We start from the raw sequence: 15,468 nt of genomic DNA, 5'->3' as shown, positions 1-15,468 counted from the left end.
GGTCCAGGGATGCAAGACTGTAAACACACTGGTCCAGCTACCACTACCATGTGCCTCAAGCACCAGTTGGCATCTTGGCACCTAATGCTAAGCTCCCATGTTCACTGATCTGCCATTTCAGGGATAATTCCTCCAGCTTAATCAGGATTCAGGCTGATTAAGTGAGTACCAACTCACTGTCAAAGAGCACTGTCAGTCTGTCACTGCTTTCCTAACCGCTGCTCAGCAATAGAAAACACATCTGACAGAGGAAGGGTTAGTATAAAGCCCACCAGCTTTTCAAGCGCCCAGAAGACTTATATGTAAAGAAGCCTCCCTCTCTCTCGCTCCCATTCTTTCTTTCTTTCTTTCCTTTTTTTCACTTTCTTTTCTCTTCTTCCCATCCTGATCTGGAGCAATGGTGACTGAAGAGGAGGCACGAGAGGCGGCAGATGGAGAGGTAAGCAATGGATCTTTGCAGTCTCTCCTTGCTTCCTTCTGTTTCCATGCATGCATACTCTAGGAAGAGAGCTTCAGTGTTGCTGAATCAGCTGCACAGTGCGGAGCATATTGTAGCAGTTCAGTAGACTCGGGCCCGTTTTGCATGAGTTATTGTTGCGTCTTACTTCTAGTTCCACAATCTTTTTTTGTTTTGGTAGCCTCCTTCTTAGTATCTACAAAAGGTTCTTCGTGGTCAGCTTTGTATGATGAAATGACACTGCACACTTTGTGTTCGTAAACAAACGATTCACAATCAAAGCATGATTTGTTAAATACTGCAACAAGTGAACACAAGTTCTTGTAAAAAGATTTGTGTGACACTTCAGTTTCTTTAATGAAACTGGGGATCCCATAGGGATTCCTTTTCTTGAAAAAAAAAGTGAACACAGTTAGATGAGCGATCAGGTTCCAGTTTGGTTCATAACAAACTGAATAAAGATGTCTAACTTTCCAAAATACTTCCTCCGATCCATAATAAGTGTCGTGGTTTTAGTTCAAATTTTCCTAGACACAATTATACAAAAAATAGTATGTGTTAGCATTTCTTTAGAATTGTCCTGTTTCGGGGAAAGACTAACTTGGCGAGCAAAACAAATCAACATATACTTCCATGAACTCTAAAGGCAAGTATATCACTCTACAGTGCAGTCTGTTATGTTGTCTTGATTACTGATAAAAGTAATCACAACCAGTACCCTCTCTGTTCACCCACTTGGTAATTATATCCTGAACTAGATGTGAAGTTAATTGGCGTGCAGAATTGATCAATAGCAAGAAAAAATATTGTCCAAAACTCAACAAAGCACTAGGTATTATCTTCTACAGTTATAGCTATCTAGAAGGTAAGTCAACATCTATAACTGAAGGCTGAAAGTTGCACTGAGCACGAATTGTCAAGTGTGTTGTGGCAAGGGAAATGCATGAAAACAACAAAAGTTACTTAAAGCATGCAGAAGCATATGATTGCAGTAATAATCCACTAAATAGAAGCATTATCATATTATTGACATTATATGCTTCATGTAAAAATTAGTCAAGGCTCTTCAAGTCATAAGGTTGTCCAGTTAGGATTCCCACATGCCAGGTTCTGGATGAAAAAGTTAAGCTAAGACTTCAGTTGGTTATGCCACCTGGGTTGGCATGTGGTACTATTGTATTGTTTAGAAAGTTATTCCTGCTATTTTGTTGACCAGTCTCTGAGGAGAACTATACCATGAAATGTACTCTTCATGCACTGAACCTACATGTGACGTTCAGTGCCATCTATTAGTAAGACATACTTAGGAGAAATCCTTGCTGTCATGTAGGACATTATGTTTGTAGTTTTGTAGTCCTGCAGTATCATCATGTTGTGGCATCCGCATATCCTTTTGTATGAATTACAACTAAAATTGGACAATGCCAAATAATACCAAGTCTAAGAATGCATACATTAGCACACCTTTTTTTTCATCCCTTCTTTTTTTTTTTTAAATAATGACAGCCCAGAGTGGCATGCAGTGTAATTTAATCTGAATGTTGGATTTATCTGTTCATTTCCAGGAAGTTCAAGTGGAAGTTGCCGATCTAGGAACAACCCATTTGCAAGTGAACCTAGACAGCAAGCTTTCATCTCATGGAGATATCAAGGAGAAGGGCAAAATAATGGATTCAACTGAAGGAATTTTGAGGGTTACAGAGGATCAGGTTTTCGAAAAGGCACCCTCGGTAGCCGAAATTCCTCTAGAACATACTCCAAATGGTACAGCGTCTTCTCTGAATGGCCATATGAAAGAAGCGAAGATTTCAAATGAAAAGCCACAAGAAAATGGTCAGAAAGATAATGAGCAGGTAGAAGCCTCGTCAGATGGAATAAACACCGATCAGAGCAACAAAAGCAATGGCAAAGAGACAGTCGATTCTTTCAGTCATATTGAGAGCACTACAGAAGATACCAGTCTTCTGAAATCTGAGAATGAAGAGCCCAAGGAACATTATGAACAAGATGTAGAAGGTGCTGCAGTAGAGGACAAAATGGTGCAGAAAGACACACTGCAAGCTGACGAGCCAACAGTTCCTCAACAAGGCCAGAATCTGGAACTAGCAAAAGTAACCGAGGACACACAACATGCAAGCACGTCATGTAATCCTCATGATGAAGTTGTAGCTGACGCACCTGCTGGAGTCCAGACTTCTCATGACCCTAATGCCGATGACTCTGCTCCCCTTCCAGATGCAACTGATGGAAACACAGAAACAGAACCAGCTAAAGTGGATAAAGAGAGCTTCCCTGAAGATGAAGATATTGCAGAACATACAAATGAAATTATCAAACTAGAAGATCAACCAAGCAAGCAAGCTGATGATGTGGATGCAGACTTGGTGCAGGAAGAGGTGCCTAAAAGCAAGAAAACTGATATGCCAGAAGATATGACTACAACTGAGCAAGCTCATGAGTCAACGAATGGTGATCAAGAAGTGTTGAATCAGGAATCGCCAGAAGACACTAGTGACCCTGTGCATGAAAAAACTGAAGAAACTTCCCACGAGAGCAATGTGTCTGCCTCTGAGGAGACAACTCCAGAACATGATGCAACTGCAAGGGAGCCAGCCCTCGATGTTCAAGAAGTGCAGAGCCAAGGATTAGCAGAAGAAATAGCAGATGCCAAAGAAGTTGATACCGGGAAAACAGTTCAGGAAAGTGGTGTTGCTTTTGAGGAGGCAACTTCAAAAGATAATATACCAACCATTGAACCAAGTTCTGATATCCAACATCCCAATAGTGTGGAATCAGAAGAAATCAAGGGTCTTGAAGATGCCAAAGCTGAAGAAACCTCCAATCAAAGCAATGTGACAATTGCTGAAGATACAAAAGATAAGGAAGCAACAGAAGCTATACAACCAGTGCAAGGGTTGGAAGAAGAACCTAAGAATTCTGGAACTGCTGAAATGGATGAAGCCTCCAATGAACCACTGGATGTCCTCAATAACCTTGCTGAAGAAGACGGTGTACCAGCATGTCAGCCCCAGGTGATAGAATTAGAAGACGTAAAGAACACTGGAGTCACTGAAACTCAAGAAATCACTCAACAAAGTCATGTTGCTGCTTCAGAGGAACTAGAAACAGAAGACAATTCTAGGGAAATTGAGTCATCGAATGATGATATCCAGCTAATCCTAGAACAAGGATCAGTTGAAGTTAAGGACACAGAATCTTCGGAGACTCAAGAAATCTGCAATGAAAGAAGTATTTCTGCTTCTGAGGACCATGTAGAAGATGATGTGACAGCAGAAGGACCAACCTCTGATGCCCAAAAAGTAAAGAATGTTGAATCAGCAGAAGAAATCAAGGATAACACAGCTGACGATATCGTCGAAGCCTCTAATGTGGCAACTGTTGAAGAGGCAGATCAACAAAACAATGTGCTAACAAGTGAGGATGTGTCTGAACAGAAAATGCGGGGGCTTGAGCCAGAAGAAATACAGAACACTGAACCAGTTGAAACAGAAGAAGCTTCTGATCAAAGGCATCCTGCTCAAGAAGATATTATACCAAGTGATATGCTGAAGACTGAGTCAACAGCAGAAGTAACGGGAACTGAAGCCACCAAAACCAAAGCACTCCCCCAGGAAAGCAATGTTTCCATTTCTGACGAGCCTGCTTCAGAAGAAAATGCAACAGCAAGTGAAATAACCTGTGATGCTCAAAAAGTAAACAATTTAGAACAAGCAGAAGATGTTGAGGGCAACAAAGATACCAGAGCTAAAGAAACCTCTGACCAAAGCAGCGAAAGCAACGTTGCTAGTCTAGAGGAGATAGCCACAGAAGATAGCACAACAATCCTAACAGATGTCAGTATTCAGCAGCTTGAAGAGCAAGAACCAGTTGAATTCAGGGGCACGGAAACTACCGAACCTCAAGGAATCTCCTCATCTCACATTGTCTCTACTACTGAGGATTCCGCATCAGAAGATAAGGTGAAGGCAGAACCAAGTCTTGACACCGCAGAGAATTTAGAATCAGCACCAGTAACTAAGGAAACTAAAGATGTGAAAAGCACTGATGCAATTGCTGAGGAGGAAACTCCAGAGGACCATGTACAGGAACTTGAGGCACCTGTTCAAACACCACCAGTGGAGGAGCCAGAACTAGAAGAGACCAAGAATACTGATAATCAAATGGATGCCACCGTCCTTGAGGACCCAACTCATGAAGATGACCCAACCACAAGTAAGTCGCTTGTGATAGAATCAGCAGAAGGGAGCAGCAGTGGAGCCACTGAAGGTCAAGAGATGCCTCAAGTCGAAGTTGCTCGGTCGGAAGACCACGAAGCAGAAGAAAATATGATAGCAAGTGAGCCAGAAATCCTGGAACCAGAACCTGCTGATGAAATGAGAGACAGTGAAGCTACTGAACCTCAAAGTATCTCACAACAAAGCATTGTTTCAAGTTCTGAAGAGTCTGTCCCAGAAGAAGATGTGACAGCAAGAGAACCAGTTTCTGATATCAAAGAAGTGCAAACTGAAGAACCAGAACTGATAGATGAAAATAATGATGTGAAAGCTGGAGAAATATCCAACCAAAGCAGTGGAACTATTGTTGGAGACGCAGCTCAAGAGAATTTAGAATCAGCAACAGGAACCGAGGAAACTAGAGAAGTGAAAAGCACTGATGTAATTGCTGAGGAGAAAACTGCAGAAGAACTTGTGCAGGAATTTGAGGGACCTGTTGACATACCACCAGTGGACGAGCCAGAACTAGAAGAGACCAAGAATACTGAGCCTGTTGAGGTGCATGACAACGTAACAACAAACGAGCTGCCAGCAGAAGAGGTGAATGATACTGAAGCCACAGAGATTGCAGAAATCCAGAATGAGTGTGCTGATCTCACTGAAGACGTCAAAAGCAATGTTCCCCTTGCAGACCAGGCAGCTCCTGATGAGCATGCAAAAGCAATAGAAGCAACTGCTGATATACCACAGGTGCAAGAACCAGAACTAGAGGATATCAAGAATAGTGAACATGTTGAAGTGGAAGATAATATAATAGCAAGTGACCTGCCAAAAGAAGAGATCAAGGACATTGAAGCCATGGAAACTGAAATGATCCCTGATGAGACTACTGGTGCAAACATCAGCGAGCTCACCAATGCTGTGAAAAGCAATGTTGCTCTTGCAGAAGAGGCAGCGCCTGAAGAACATGGAACAGAAACCGAGGCAACAATTGATATACCACAAGCACAAGAGCCAGAACTAGAAGAGGTCAAGAATACTGAACCTGATGAGATGGAAGAAAACATATCGGCAACTGACCAGTCAGCAGAAGAGATCAAGGCCAGTGAAGCCATGGAAACTGAAGCAGTCCACGAGAGCATTGATGCAAACAACAGCAAGCTCGCTGAAGATCTTGAAGACGATGCAGCTCATGAAGAACATGTAATAGCAGCCGAGACAACAGTGCAAATACCACGAGCACAGGAGCCAGAACTAGAAGAGATCAAGAATAGTGAACCTGTTGAGGTGAAAGAAAACATGTCAGCAAGTGACCTGCCAGCAGAAGAGGTGAATGAAACTGAAGCCACAGAAAATAAAGTAATCAACAAGAACACTGATGCAAATACAAGTGAGCCCACTGAAGATGCGAATAGAAATGTTGCTGTTGCAGACGAGGCAGCTCCTGAAGAACATGTAATAGCTACTGAGGCAACAGTTGATATACCACGAGCACAAGAGGCAGAGCTAGAAGAGACCAAGAATGCTGAACATGTTGAGGTGGAAGAAAACATAACAGCAACTGACCTGCCAGCAGAAGAGGTGGAGGAAACTGAAGACACGGAAACTGAAGTAATCAGCGAGAGCACTGATGCAAATATCAGTGAGCCCACTGAAGATGCCAACAGAAATGCTGTTGCAGACGAGGCAACTCCTGAAGAACTTGTAATAGCAACTGAGGCAACAGCTGATATACCACCAGCACAAGAACCAGAGCTAGAAGAGATTGAGAATGCTGAACATGTTGAGGTGGAAGAAAGCATAACAGCAAGTAACCTGCCAGCAGAAGAGGGGAAGGAAACTCAAGACACGGAAACTGAAGTAATCAGCAAGAGTACTGATGCAAATATCAGTGAGCCCACTGATGATGTGAAGAAAAATGGTGCTGTTGCAGATGAGGCAGCTCCTGAAGAACATCTTATAGCAACTGAGGAAACGGTTGATATATCACGAGCACAAGAGCCAGGGATAGAAGAGATCGAGAATTCTGAGCATGTTGAGGTGGAAGAAAACATATCAGCAAGTGACCTTCCGGCAGAAGAGGTGAAGGAAACTGAAGTAATCAGCGAGAGCACTGATGCAAATATCACTGAGCCCACTGAAGATGCGAAAATAAATGTTGCTCTTGCAGACGAGGCAGCTCCTGAACAACATGTAATAGCCACTGAGGCAACAGTTGATATACCACGAGCACAAGAGCCAGAGCTAGAAGAGACTGAGAATGCTGAACATTTTGAGGTTGAAGTAAACATATCAGCAAATGACCTGCCAGCAGAAGAGGTGAAGGGCACTGAGACAATGGAAACTGGAGCAATCAGCAACAGTACTGATGCAAACATCACTGAGCTCACTGAAGACGTTGCTCTTGCAAACGAGGCAGTTCCTGACATACATGTAGATATACCGCCAGCACAGGAGCCAGCACTAGAAGAGATTAATAATACTGAACCTGTTGAAGCGGAAGACAGTATAACAGCGGATGATGTCCCAGCAGAAGAGATAAATGAGACTAAATTCATGGAGACTGAAGAAATCCCTCATGAGAGCACAGATGATAGTTTGACAGCCAGTGCACCACTTGCTGATATTCAACAAGCCCCAGAACAAGAAGCAGTTAAAGACAAGTGCACAGACACAACACAAAACCAAACAGAACCCCAACAAAGCATTGTTTCTACTGCTGCTGAGCCTACTCGAACAGAAGAAAAACCAACAGTGACAGAGCTAGCTTCCGATGTACAACAAGTGCTTGAACGAGATTCAACCGAAGAAACCACAGGAATTGAAGATGTGCATACTGAAGATGACCAGCAACACGGAGTTTCTAACCTTGAGAAGCCAGTGTCAGAAAATGATGTGTCAGAAAGTGAGCCAAATGTTGCTGATCAAGAAGTGCAGGAGGACAAAACAGCAGAGGTCGAAGACACAGCAGCTATGGAAGCTGAAGAAATATCTACCCAAGATAATATCCCTACTACTGAAAATGCAGCTCAAGAAAGCAGTGAACCAGGAAATGATCCAGATTTGCTTGTCCAATCTGAAGATATCAAGGAAGAGCTTCTAAAGGCAGAGGAAACAGGCCAAAGTAATGGTGCCACCCTTGAAGAACAAACTGCAGAAGACAATGCTGCAAATGAAACCGACCCTCTTGCTGATACTAAACAAGTGCATGGACTAGAATCAGTGAAAGAATACAGCAGTGTTGATGCCACTGAAGGTGAAGAAGCCTCCCATCCAACAAGCCAAGATGCTGGTTTAGAGGAGATAGTTTCAGAAAGTAATGTAGCAACAACTGAGCCAACTTCTGATATTCAGCAAGTAGATGACTTGGATGAAGCAGGAGAAATGATGGCCACTGAAGCTATCAATGATGAAGAAATTTCCTATCCAAAAACAGAGGCTGCCCCTTTGGAGGATCCATCTCCAACAGACAATGGAATGTCACCAAAACAAAATTCTGTAGAGTTAGACCAAGAAACCTTGGGAACTGAAATCAACAATGCAGAGCCAATAGAACAAAAGGTATTTGCACTTAACCAATAGTTTCTTTCATCTATCTGGCATATACAGCACTTGCATCGTTTAGGATATAAGAGATGTAGGTAGTGCTAAACTTGTTCAAAACTCCCGAACATTTGGAAACTGATATTCGGATGATTTTAAATAGGTGTGTCACCCATTTTGGTTGAATGACTTCCGCACATCTTGTTGCATTGCATATGTAGCAAGAGACACATCCAAGCACTATCATTCATCATAACACTGTAACTACATATATTATCAACTTTAGGTTGACTTACTATCATTATCTGATATGGTGGTGTATACAAAAAATTACAAAGTTTTAAACAAGTGATGTAAAACTGTTTTTCAGCTGTAGTTGTAAAATGCAAAGTAGGTTGAAGACTTGTAATTTAAAGCATTTCATTTCAGTCATAGAAATTCTGCAATCTGTACCAGCAGCAAAACATGCCACTACTCGTGTGAATTTGAGCATACTCACAGGATAACTCACTACTGCATTTTACACAGGACGAATCATCTGACATCGGTGAAAAAACTGCTTTTACAACTCAGAAAGGTGAGAGCCCTACTGAGGAAGATGATGTACAAAGTTCTGGTGATGATACAGTAGGGATTTCAAACAATATTGAGCAAATCAAAGAACAGTCAAAAGCTGTAACTGAAGATGACGCAATAAAAAGCGGTGAACATACCATTGATCAAGATGACGAGCAGCTTCACAGTGTGGAACTTCAATTGCAAGTTTGTGAGAGGTCAGTGGATGTTTCAGCCATTGAGCAGCCAGATGATGACGTACAAAAGGTTAACTTGGGTCAGCAGCAGAAGGAAGATGAGGTGATTAAAGAGCAAGCAGAAGAAATTCAGAGAGATGAGCAGAAACATGATGACAGTAGCACCGAGTTAACCACCGAGACATTATTGGAGCATCAGAGCAATGAAATTGGCACAACAAACTGGAATGAGGACACTGATATGTTTGAGGTGAAGATTTCTATAACTCAATGCATTTTGTAATTTATCTGCAAACTTTCTCACGCAGCTTCTATTCAATGATTGTCCAGGCTGAAAAAACAGAGACAGTGGCTACTGAAATGCTCATGAATGAACAAACCCCACATATACAACAGGGATCTACCCCAGCCATTGCAGATGCAAAGGTTGAGAACTCCACAGAAATAAAGGAAACGCCTGAACAAGAAAATGCACCCAACAACACTAGCACTTTATATACTGATGCCGATGCTGAAAATCATAATGAAGATGAGAAGGAGAATCTAGAAACAGATGCAGCAGTAGTAAAACCTTCTACTGACGAACAAGATGGAACAACTGATGAAACTGAGGTCAGTCTTCTATTAACGCCGTATGAGAAATTTGGACATGATCTTGTTTTGTTAATAAATTCTATGTATATAAGTTCAGAATTTTAAAAATTAATGCTCTCCATGCTGATCTCGGAAACACCAAATTTCCAGGTTACAATACAGAAAAATGCTAAAACATTAAAGAGTGAGATTTTTTTCAATACACGTACCTGAATCCTGATATCACCCCGAGCTTAATGTTTTTTTTTTTTTCGAGAAAACGCAAAGGACCTTTGCGTTTCATTTCATTGAAAAGGAAGAGTTCGAGTTACATCCTCCTAGGAGGCAAAACACAGGAAAATGCAAGAAAAGATCAGTGCACGTCCCAGGTGGGAGGCAAGACTACTCTAAGTCCTTGTGCGCCCGCCCGCGCCCAGAGCTTGCTTTCCTCCTTGATCGTAGACACTAGGGAGGATGTAACCGTGGTTACAAAGCATTTTTTCAGAAATTATCAAGTCCATCTCGTGACAATACTAAGCAGTAGTTCCTACTATTACTAGCACCATTATTATTGCGTAGGCTCACCATTGAGTAGAATTATCATTCAGATTGGAGTAAATATATCAGAATGACCGACACGAGTTCACAACGTGTGTTGAAAATTTAGAGTGCAGAGCTCAAAAACACAGAAGCAGTGATTGGTGGAAACTTCCCATCGGTCATGCTAAAAATATTCTACCATTTTGCTCCTCTTGTAGGTTGGAAATGGTTTGACATCAAGCGCAGAGAAAGATCTTTAAAAAACATCTGACCCAGCTCCTTCGAATGAACAAACACTAGAAAACATAAGAACTATTAAAGTGATTACTAATTATTTCATATACTTTGGAAAGAATAATAATCCTTTTTATTTTGTAAGGTAACTATTTAAAAGGTGGTTCAACTAGAGTCCTTAAAAAAATCCCCATTTTTTAACAGCAGATCAGACTCACATTAACGAAAATCGAAGTAAGATAGCAGCAACACACCTAGTTGTGGGGGCAATACAGAATATCAATAAAATAAAGAAACATGAGCTTGAGCTTTGAAGCCAGTACACAAATAATTCTTCGCCGCAGCATCTGCACCTGTAATTCCAGTGGTAGTTCATCTCTAAGCAATATTTTAACTTTTCCTCCATGGTTGCATGCTCTTAAGAGTAGCTTGTTTGTGAATCTGCGGTTCAAGAAACATAGATACCAGTCACTCCATTTACAAATTTAATTCTATCATAATGATTAGTGAAATGAGCAATCATAATTGATGTGCAGAATCCTACAGTGGTTCCTCGGAATGTTGAACCCAAAGTACACAGCGAGGAGAAAGCATGCATAAACAAGGCCAATGATGGTATGCAGGCCATTCAAGCATCACAAGAAGAGATCGTTGATGAAGTGGAAAATAAGCAAGAAATGCAAAATGAAGATACCTGTGTTAACAATGATGAAATTCAGACCAAACCTCTAAATGAAGATGCATCAAAATTGCATTCCAATGACAACACAGATATCAAAATGGACGATACCATCAGCCCCTTTGCAGAAATGACGCATGGAAGAATAGATGCACAGCCCACAGAAATCGAAGAGGTGGAGGAAAACAAGGGATTCCGTTCCATTTCAGAATATGCTGTACAATGTTCTAATCAGAATGACGTTGAGCACAACTTAAGCATTCATCCAAAGGTCGGTACTGATACTCTTAACAAGTTCATGCGACCAAATTTTCAGGTCAAAACTGCTTCTAATAAATTGTTAAGGCTATTACTTTAGTAAAAGAAATAAGCAGATTTTTTTGTGTCATTTAGGTTGTAGATGACAATTTGGCAACAACAGAGCAGAGTGATGCAGAAGTTGAAACTAACTCGAATGAGGAAATGGCGACTAGCTGTACAGCAGTCACTGAAGCAGTCAAATTTGATGAAGCTATCAACAATAAGGTCAGTAGTCAAGTTCCTTAGCCATTATTAATGAAGAATTCAATTTAGTCTTTTAAAGCTAATTTCACTTTTCCAATTTAGGCTAATGGAGCTGATGGGGCACTATCTGATGAAAATCTCGAGACCTCTGAGGACAACAGAAGGAACCTCGAGGCTTCATCTGCAGTTACGTCATTGGGAGAAAGTATGAATGAAGGCAATGAACATCATAATCTTGCTCTTCCTGCACACTCTGCAGTGGATGGAAACACAGCTGAGCAAGCATCTGGCTTAGAGGTGACAGAAAGAGGGCTGTTGTTTCCAGAGAAGCCACTCCCCGCTGAATCAGAAGAGCATGAAGAGAGTCAAACAACCAAAGAACAAAATGAAGAGGACATACATGAGCAAGAAACTAGTGACACGGAGAAAGAAGAGAAAGAAGATGAACAAAGTGATTTGCCTGTCTCCAATTTTCTGATGAACCTGATCATGGGAAAAGAGAGTACTAAGCCAGACAGTAATTTGGAAACTGAGGCTGAAATGAAGCAAGAAGAAACTACAAAAGATGACAGTGGTTTGATCAACTCTCAACAGGAAGAAAGCTTGGTGCCAATTCCTACAGAATATAAGGTGGACAACAAGCTCATCTTTGAACAAGGAAAACATAATCTAGAAGGCTCTGAAGAAACACATGATTTCAAGCTGGAAAGTGATGAAGAGCTCAGTAGGAACACTCATGAATTGGAAGCACCAGTATCCCAAAACAATGTCCAAGATGAAATATCTGGTGAACTAGTACCAGGTGGACCTGGGCTGATGACAGAAGTGGAAAGTAGAAACGTTAAGCTAGGTGAAAGGGCAACCAATTCTGTTTGTCAAGAACATATGGAAGCGGCAACACAAATTGAAGGAGGCTTGAAGAGCAACATTGATGACTCCACAAACCCAAAGGCTTCTCAAAAGAATACATTAGAAGGAACAACAGACCTTCGGCATGAGTCTTTACCTGAAGAGAGAAGTTCTGATGCAGTGGCCAGACAAGCGCTCTTGGCGACAGAACCGGATACAGGTGATGAAGAGAAATTGCCTAATGACACTGATGATCTTAAAAGCCCTCTGAGCACAAAGAGAGAAGAGTCCACTGAATCTTCCATCATTGAGGCCGAAAGTACTATCAAGGCAGAACAGGAGAATGAAGTAGAGAAGGAAGAAGAGAAACATCATACAATCAACGCAAGTGGATCTACTGGAGGAGAGATAGAAAATCTGCATGATGACTCGCAGAAAAGAACAGACGCAATATCTGATGAGAAGATGGCTGAAATTACTGAACTAGATATTGGCACTGAGATAAATTTGGTTGATGAAAAGGAGATTTCTGCAGGCTCAAAATGCGAGGACAAAAAACAAAGTAGCTATGAGTTACCAAACAGTGAACTAGACAGCTCAGAGAAAGCTTTGGATATTCAGTCAGATGGTTCCAGCTTGCATATAAACCAAGATAAGCAAGATGAATTTGCTGGAGACCAAATTGTGATGGAGAAGAACAGCCTACTAGACAAGCCAGGCAAGTCAAATTTGCATGAAGAGCAGGAAGCGGAATTTGGACAAGAGTCTCCTAAAGAATCTGATGGAGGTGGTCAGAATTGTTTGGCTATAAGAGAACCTGTGATCGAAGAAGAGAATGTAAATCGAACAGTTGAAAGCCATGTGCAAACAGTGAACACAAAATCCAACGAAGAGCAAGAAACATATAAGCCACAGGTTCAGGAACGTGATTTCGATGTGGTTTCAGCAAAAGAAGCTCTTGAGGCTGAAGAAAATTTTGTGGAGATGGCAAAGCCAGAATTAAGCACAGATGCAGAACGAAGTCAAAAGGAAGATAAACTAAATATGGCAGGAGAGAAGACTTATGATGAGAAGACAAAGGATGGAGAGGAAGCTAAGAGTTTCACTGATGAAGCAACAACGAAAATTGAAGAACAAGGAGCCTTACAGAAGGCGTCACATAATCAGACACGTGATCTCAATGTGGTTTTACCAACGAAAGCTCCTGGGAGTGAAGAAAGTTTCGTGGATATAAAAACGCCAGAGTTCAGCACAGATGAAGAACAGAGTCCAAAGAAAGGTGAATCAAAGATGGCTGAAGAGAAGAGTTCTGACAAGAGAACAAACAGTGACGAGGAAGCTAAGAATTTCACTGATGAAACACCAATAAAAATTGAAGAACGAGAGGCAGGACAGAAGGCATCACCTAAGAAGCATAATATCCTATCTGGTGTCGGGTCAAAGGTAAAGCACCAACTAGCAAAAGTGAAGAAAGCTATCATAGGCAAGCCAGGTCACACCAAATCTGAGTTAGCGAAATCTTAAGGTTGAAACTGCATTAACCTTAGAGCATGTACATTTTTGTTGTTTTTTGTGCTTTTGTATGCCATTTGCTTGAGTTGTAGTATGCGGTGATGGTACTAGTGAACTTCAAGGTTTCTCTATGGCCATTGCATTGTAATGTTGTGATATTCAAGAACAGTTGTAAATATAGATAGTGTGTAAACAGAAGATTGGCAATTGTTGGAGTTTGGGGTATAACTGAGTGTAACAGGAGAAGGTCAGATTGTTTGTTTCTTCTTCACTGATATGCATGTACTTTTTCATAATCATGATGCAACATACTTTTCCTTTCCTCCTTAAGCCATGTGCAGTTACTCTGAGTTTTGCTCTGGTTCTGGTCAGTGTGGGCTTAAATGATTGAAAGAATTTACTGGAAGGAACATGCTATGCCAAGCAGAGAAACAGACAATGCTAAAGCATGGTAGAAAACTTGCATTATGTATTCAATAAATGGACCTTACATGCTGCATTAACTATAAGTCCAATATGATGAGGATAACATGTAAAGGAAACTAAGAAAGCACGACTCAGGGTCCAGACTCATCGAACAAGAAGGGTATTGGTATGTTGCTTAATTACAGCGTCCAATGGGACACAGAGAAGAGTAATGGGCAAACCTGGTGTGATGCGATGGGTGTAGACCTCCACGTGATGAACATGCCAATTGCACTGAGCTTATTATGTCCTTCGTAATGCTCCACCATGCCCCTGACCTTCGTACGAAGCAACTCAACTTAAGGCCCCCCACCACAATGCAGACCAAACCATCCGTGGGACCCGAAGACTGCAGGACCCCCGGCTGCCAATGCTATTCTGCTCATGCAATGCACAATGCCCGCACGAGGTGGCCACGCTCAGAGGGCAGTGGAATGCAGTGGAGGAGGACGAGCGTCGAGCATGTGGTGGGCATGCCATGGAGGGAGACAACAAACAGCGCCTAGAACACGCCAACGCCGCCATTAGCCGCTCTTCGCCCTGGGTGCAGAGCGAACTCTCTGCGTGATCCCAGTGGAAATGTGGGCAGTCCCCACGGCCGGACATCACCATGGCGAGAAGCTGACTTGGGTCAGAGCCAAGTCGCAGACAGAACCACCCCGTCGCGCACGCTGCCGGATCCTCCCTGGCCACCGTCTCTTCCGCGCGCGCGCAGTGCTCGTCCCGTGTCGCGGCGACCGCGGTCATAGGGTTCCTGAGCGGGCGCGGAGGAGCCCGACCCATCATCCATGGGCGCGCGGCGGAGGTGGACAAGCGTCGAACAGGTTTCGGGCACAAACTGCGTCCGCTGCCGTATAGCCTTCGCAGCTTGGTTCCTCTCTCGAGTCTCGACCTCGGCGGCGGTGGCGGTGGCGGTGGCGGCGTCGGAAATAGCGAGGCGCGCGAAGGAGATGGGCAAAAAACTCGTCAAAGGGTAGTGATGTTCCTTTGAGAAAATTGCTTTGAAAAGAAAGTCTCTTTGAGGAAATTAATGAAATTTTGAGGCATGCAACGTTCGAAGGGTATTTTGTATTCTGATGCTATTGCAACTTAGAAGTTATTTTGCTTCCATACAAGCATGCATGT

The 15,468-nt window shown here is 42.3% G+C and overlaps 1 protein-coding gene across 3 annotated transcripts; it reads left to right on the top strand.

The window, feature by feature from the left end:
* Positions 1–293: 293 nt before the first annotated feature.
* LOC124691698 (titin) lies at positions 294–14,172 on the top strand. 3 transcript variants are annotated; one of them, XM_047224973.1, is made up of 8 exons: positions 294–439; positions 2,023–3,325; positions 3,539–8,253; positions 8,764–9,237; positions 9,318–9,599; positions 10,871–11,284; positions 11,407–11,538; positions 11,620–14,172. In XM_047224973.1, the coding sequence occupies exons 1-8, from the start codon at positions 398–400 to the stop codon at positions 13,888–13,890; spliced, it is 9,633 nt and encodes a 3,210-aa protein (XP_047080929.1). In that variant the 5' UTR covers positions 294–397; the 3' UTR covers positions 13,891–14,172. The 3 variants fall into 3 exon arrangements, with proteins under 3 accessions (XP_047080929.1, XP_047080928.1, XP_047080927.1); XM_047224972.1 differs by having other exon boundaries at positions 2,023–4,517; positions 4,554–8,253; XM_047224971.1 differs by having other exon boundaries at positions 2,023–8,253.
* The last annotated feature ends 1,296 nt before the right edge of the window (positions 14,173–15,468 follow it).

This window comes from Lolium rigidum, chromosome 2 (assembly GCF_022539505.1).
Source record: "Lolium rigidum isolate FL_2022 chromosome 2, APGP_CSIRO_Lrig_0.1, whole genome shotgun sequence".
Lineage (NCBI taxonomy): Eukaryota > Viridiplantae > Streptophyta > Magnoliopsida > Poales > Poaceae > Lolium > Lolium rigidum.
The sequence above is the reverse complement of the archived record's forward strand: the minus strand, read 5'-3'. Positions and strand labels throughout refer to the sequence as shown.

Coding starts and splice junctions, on each gene's coding strand:
- LOC124691698 (XM_047224971.1), top strand. CDS start 398: ATGGTGACTGAAGAGGAGGCACGAGAGGCGGCAGATGGAGAG. Junction 8,254..8,763: donor CAGAGCCAATAGAACAAAAG/GTATTTGCACTT, acceptor CATTTTACACAG/GACGAATCATCTGACATCGG. Junction 9,238..9,317: donor AGGACACTGATATGTTTGAG/GTGAAGATTTCT, acceptor ATGATTGTCCAG/GCTGAAAAAACAGAGACAGT.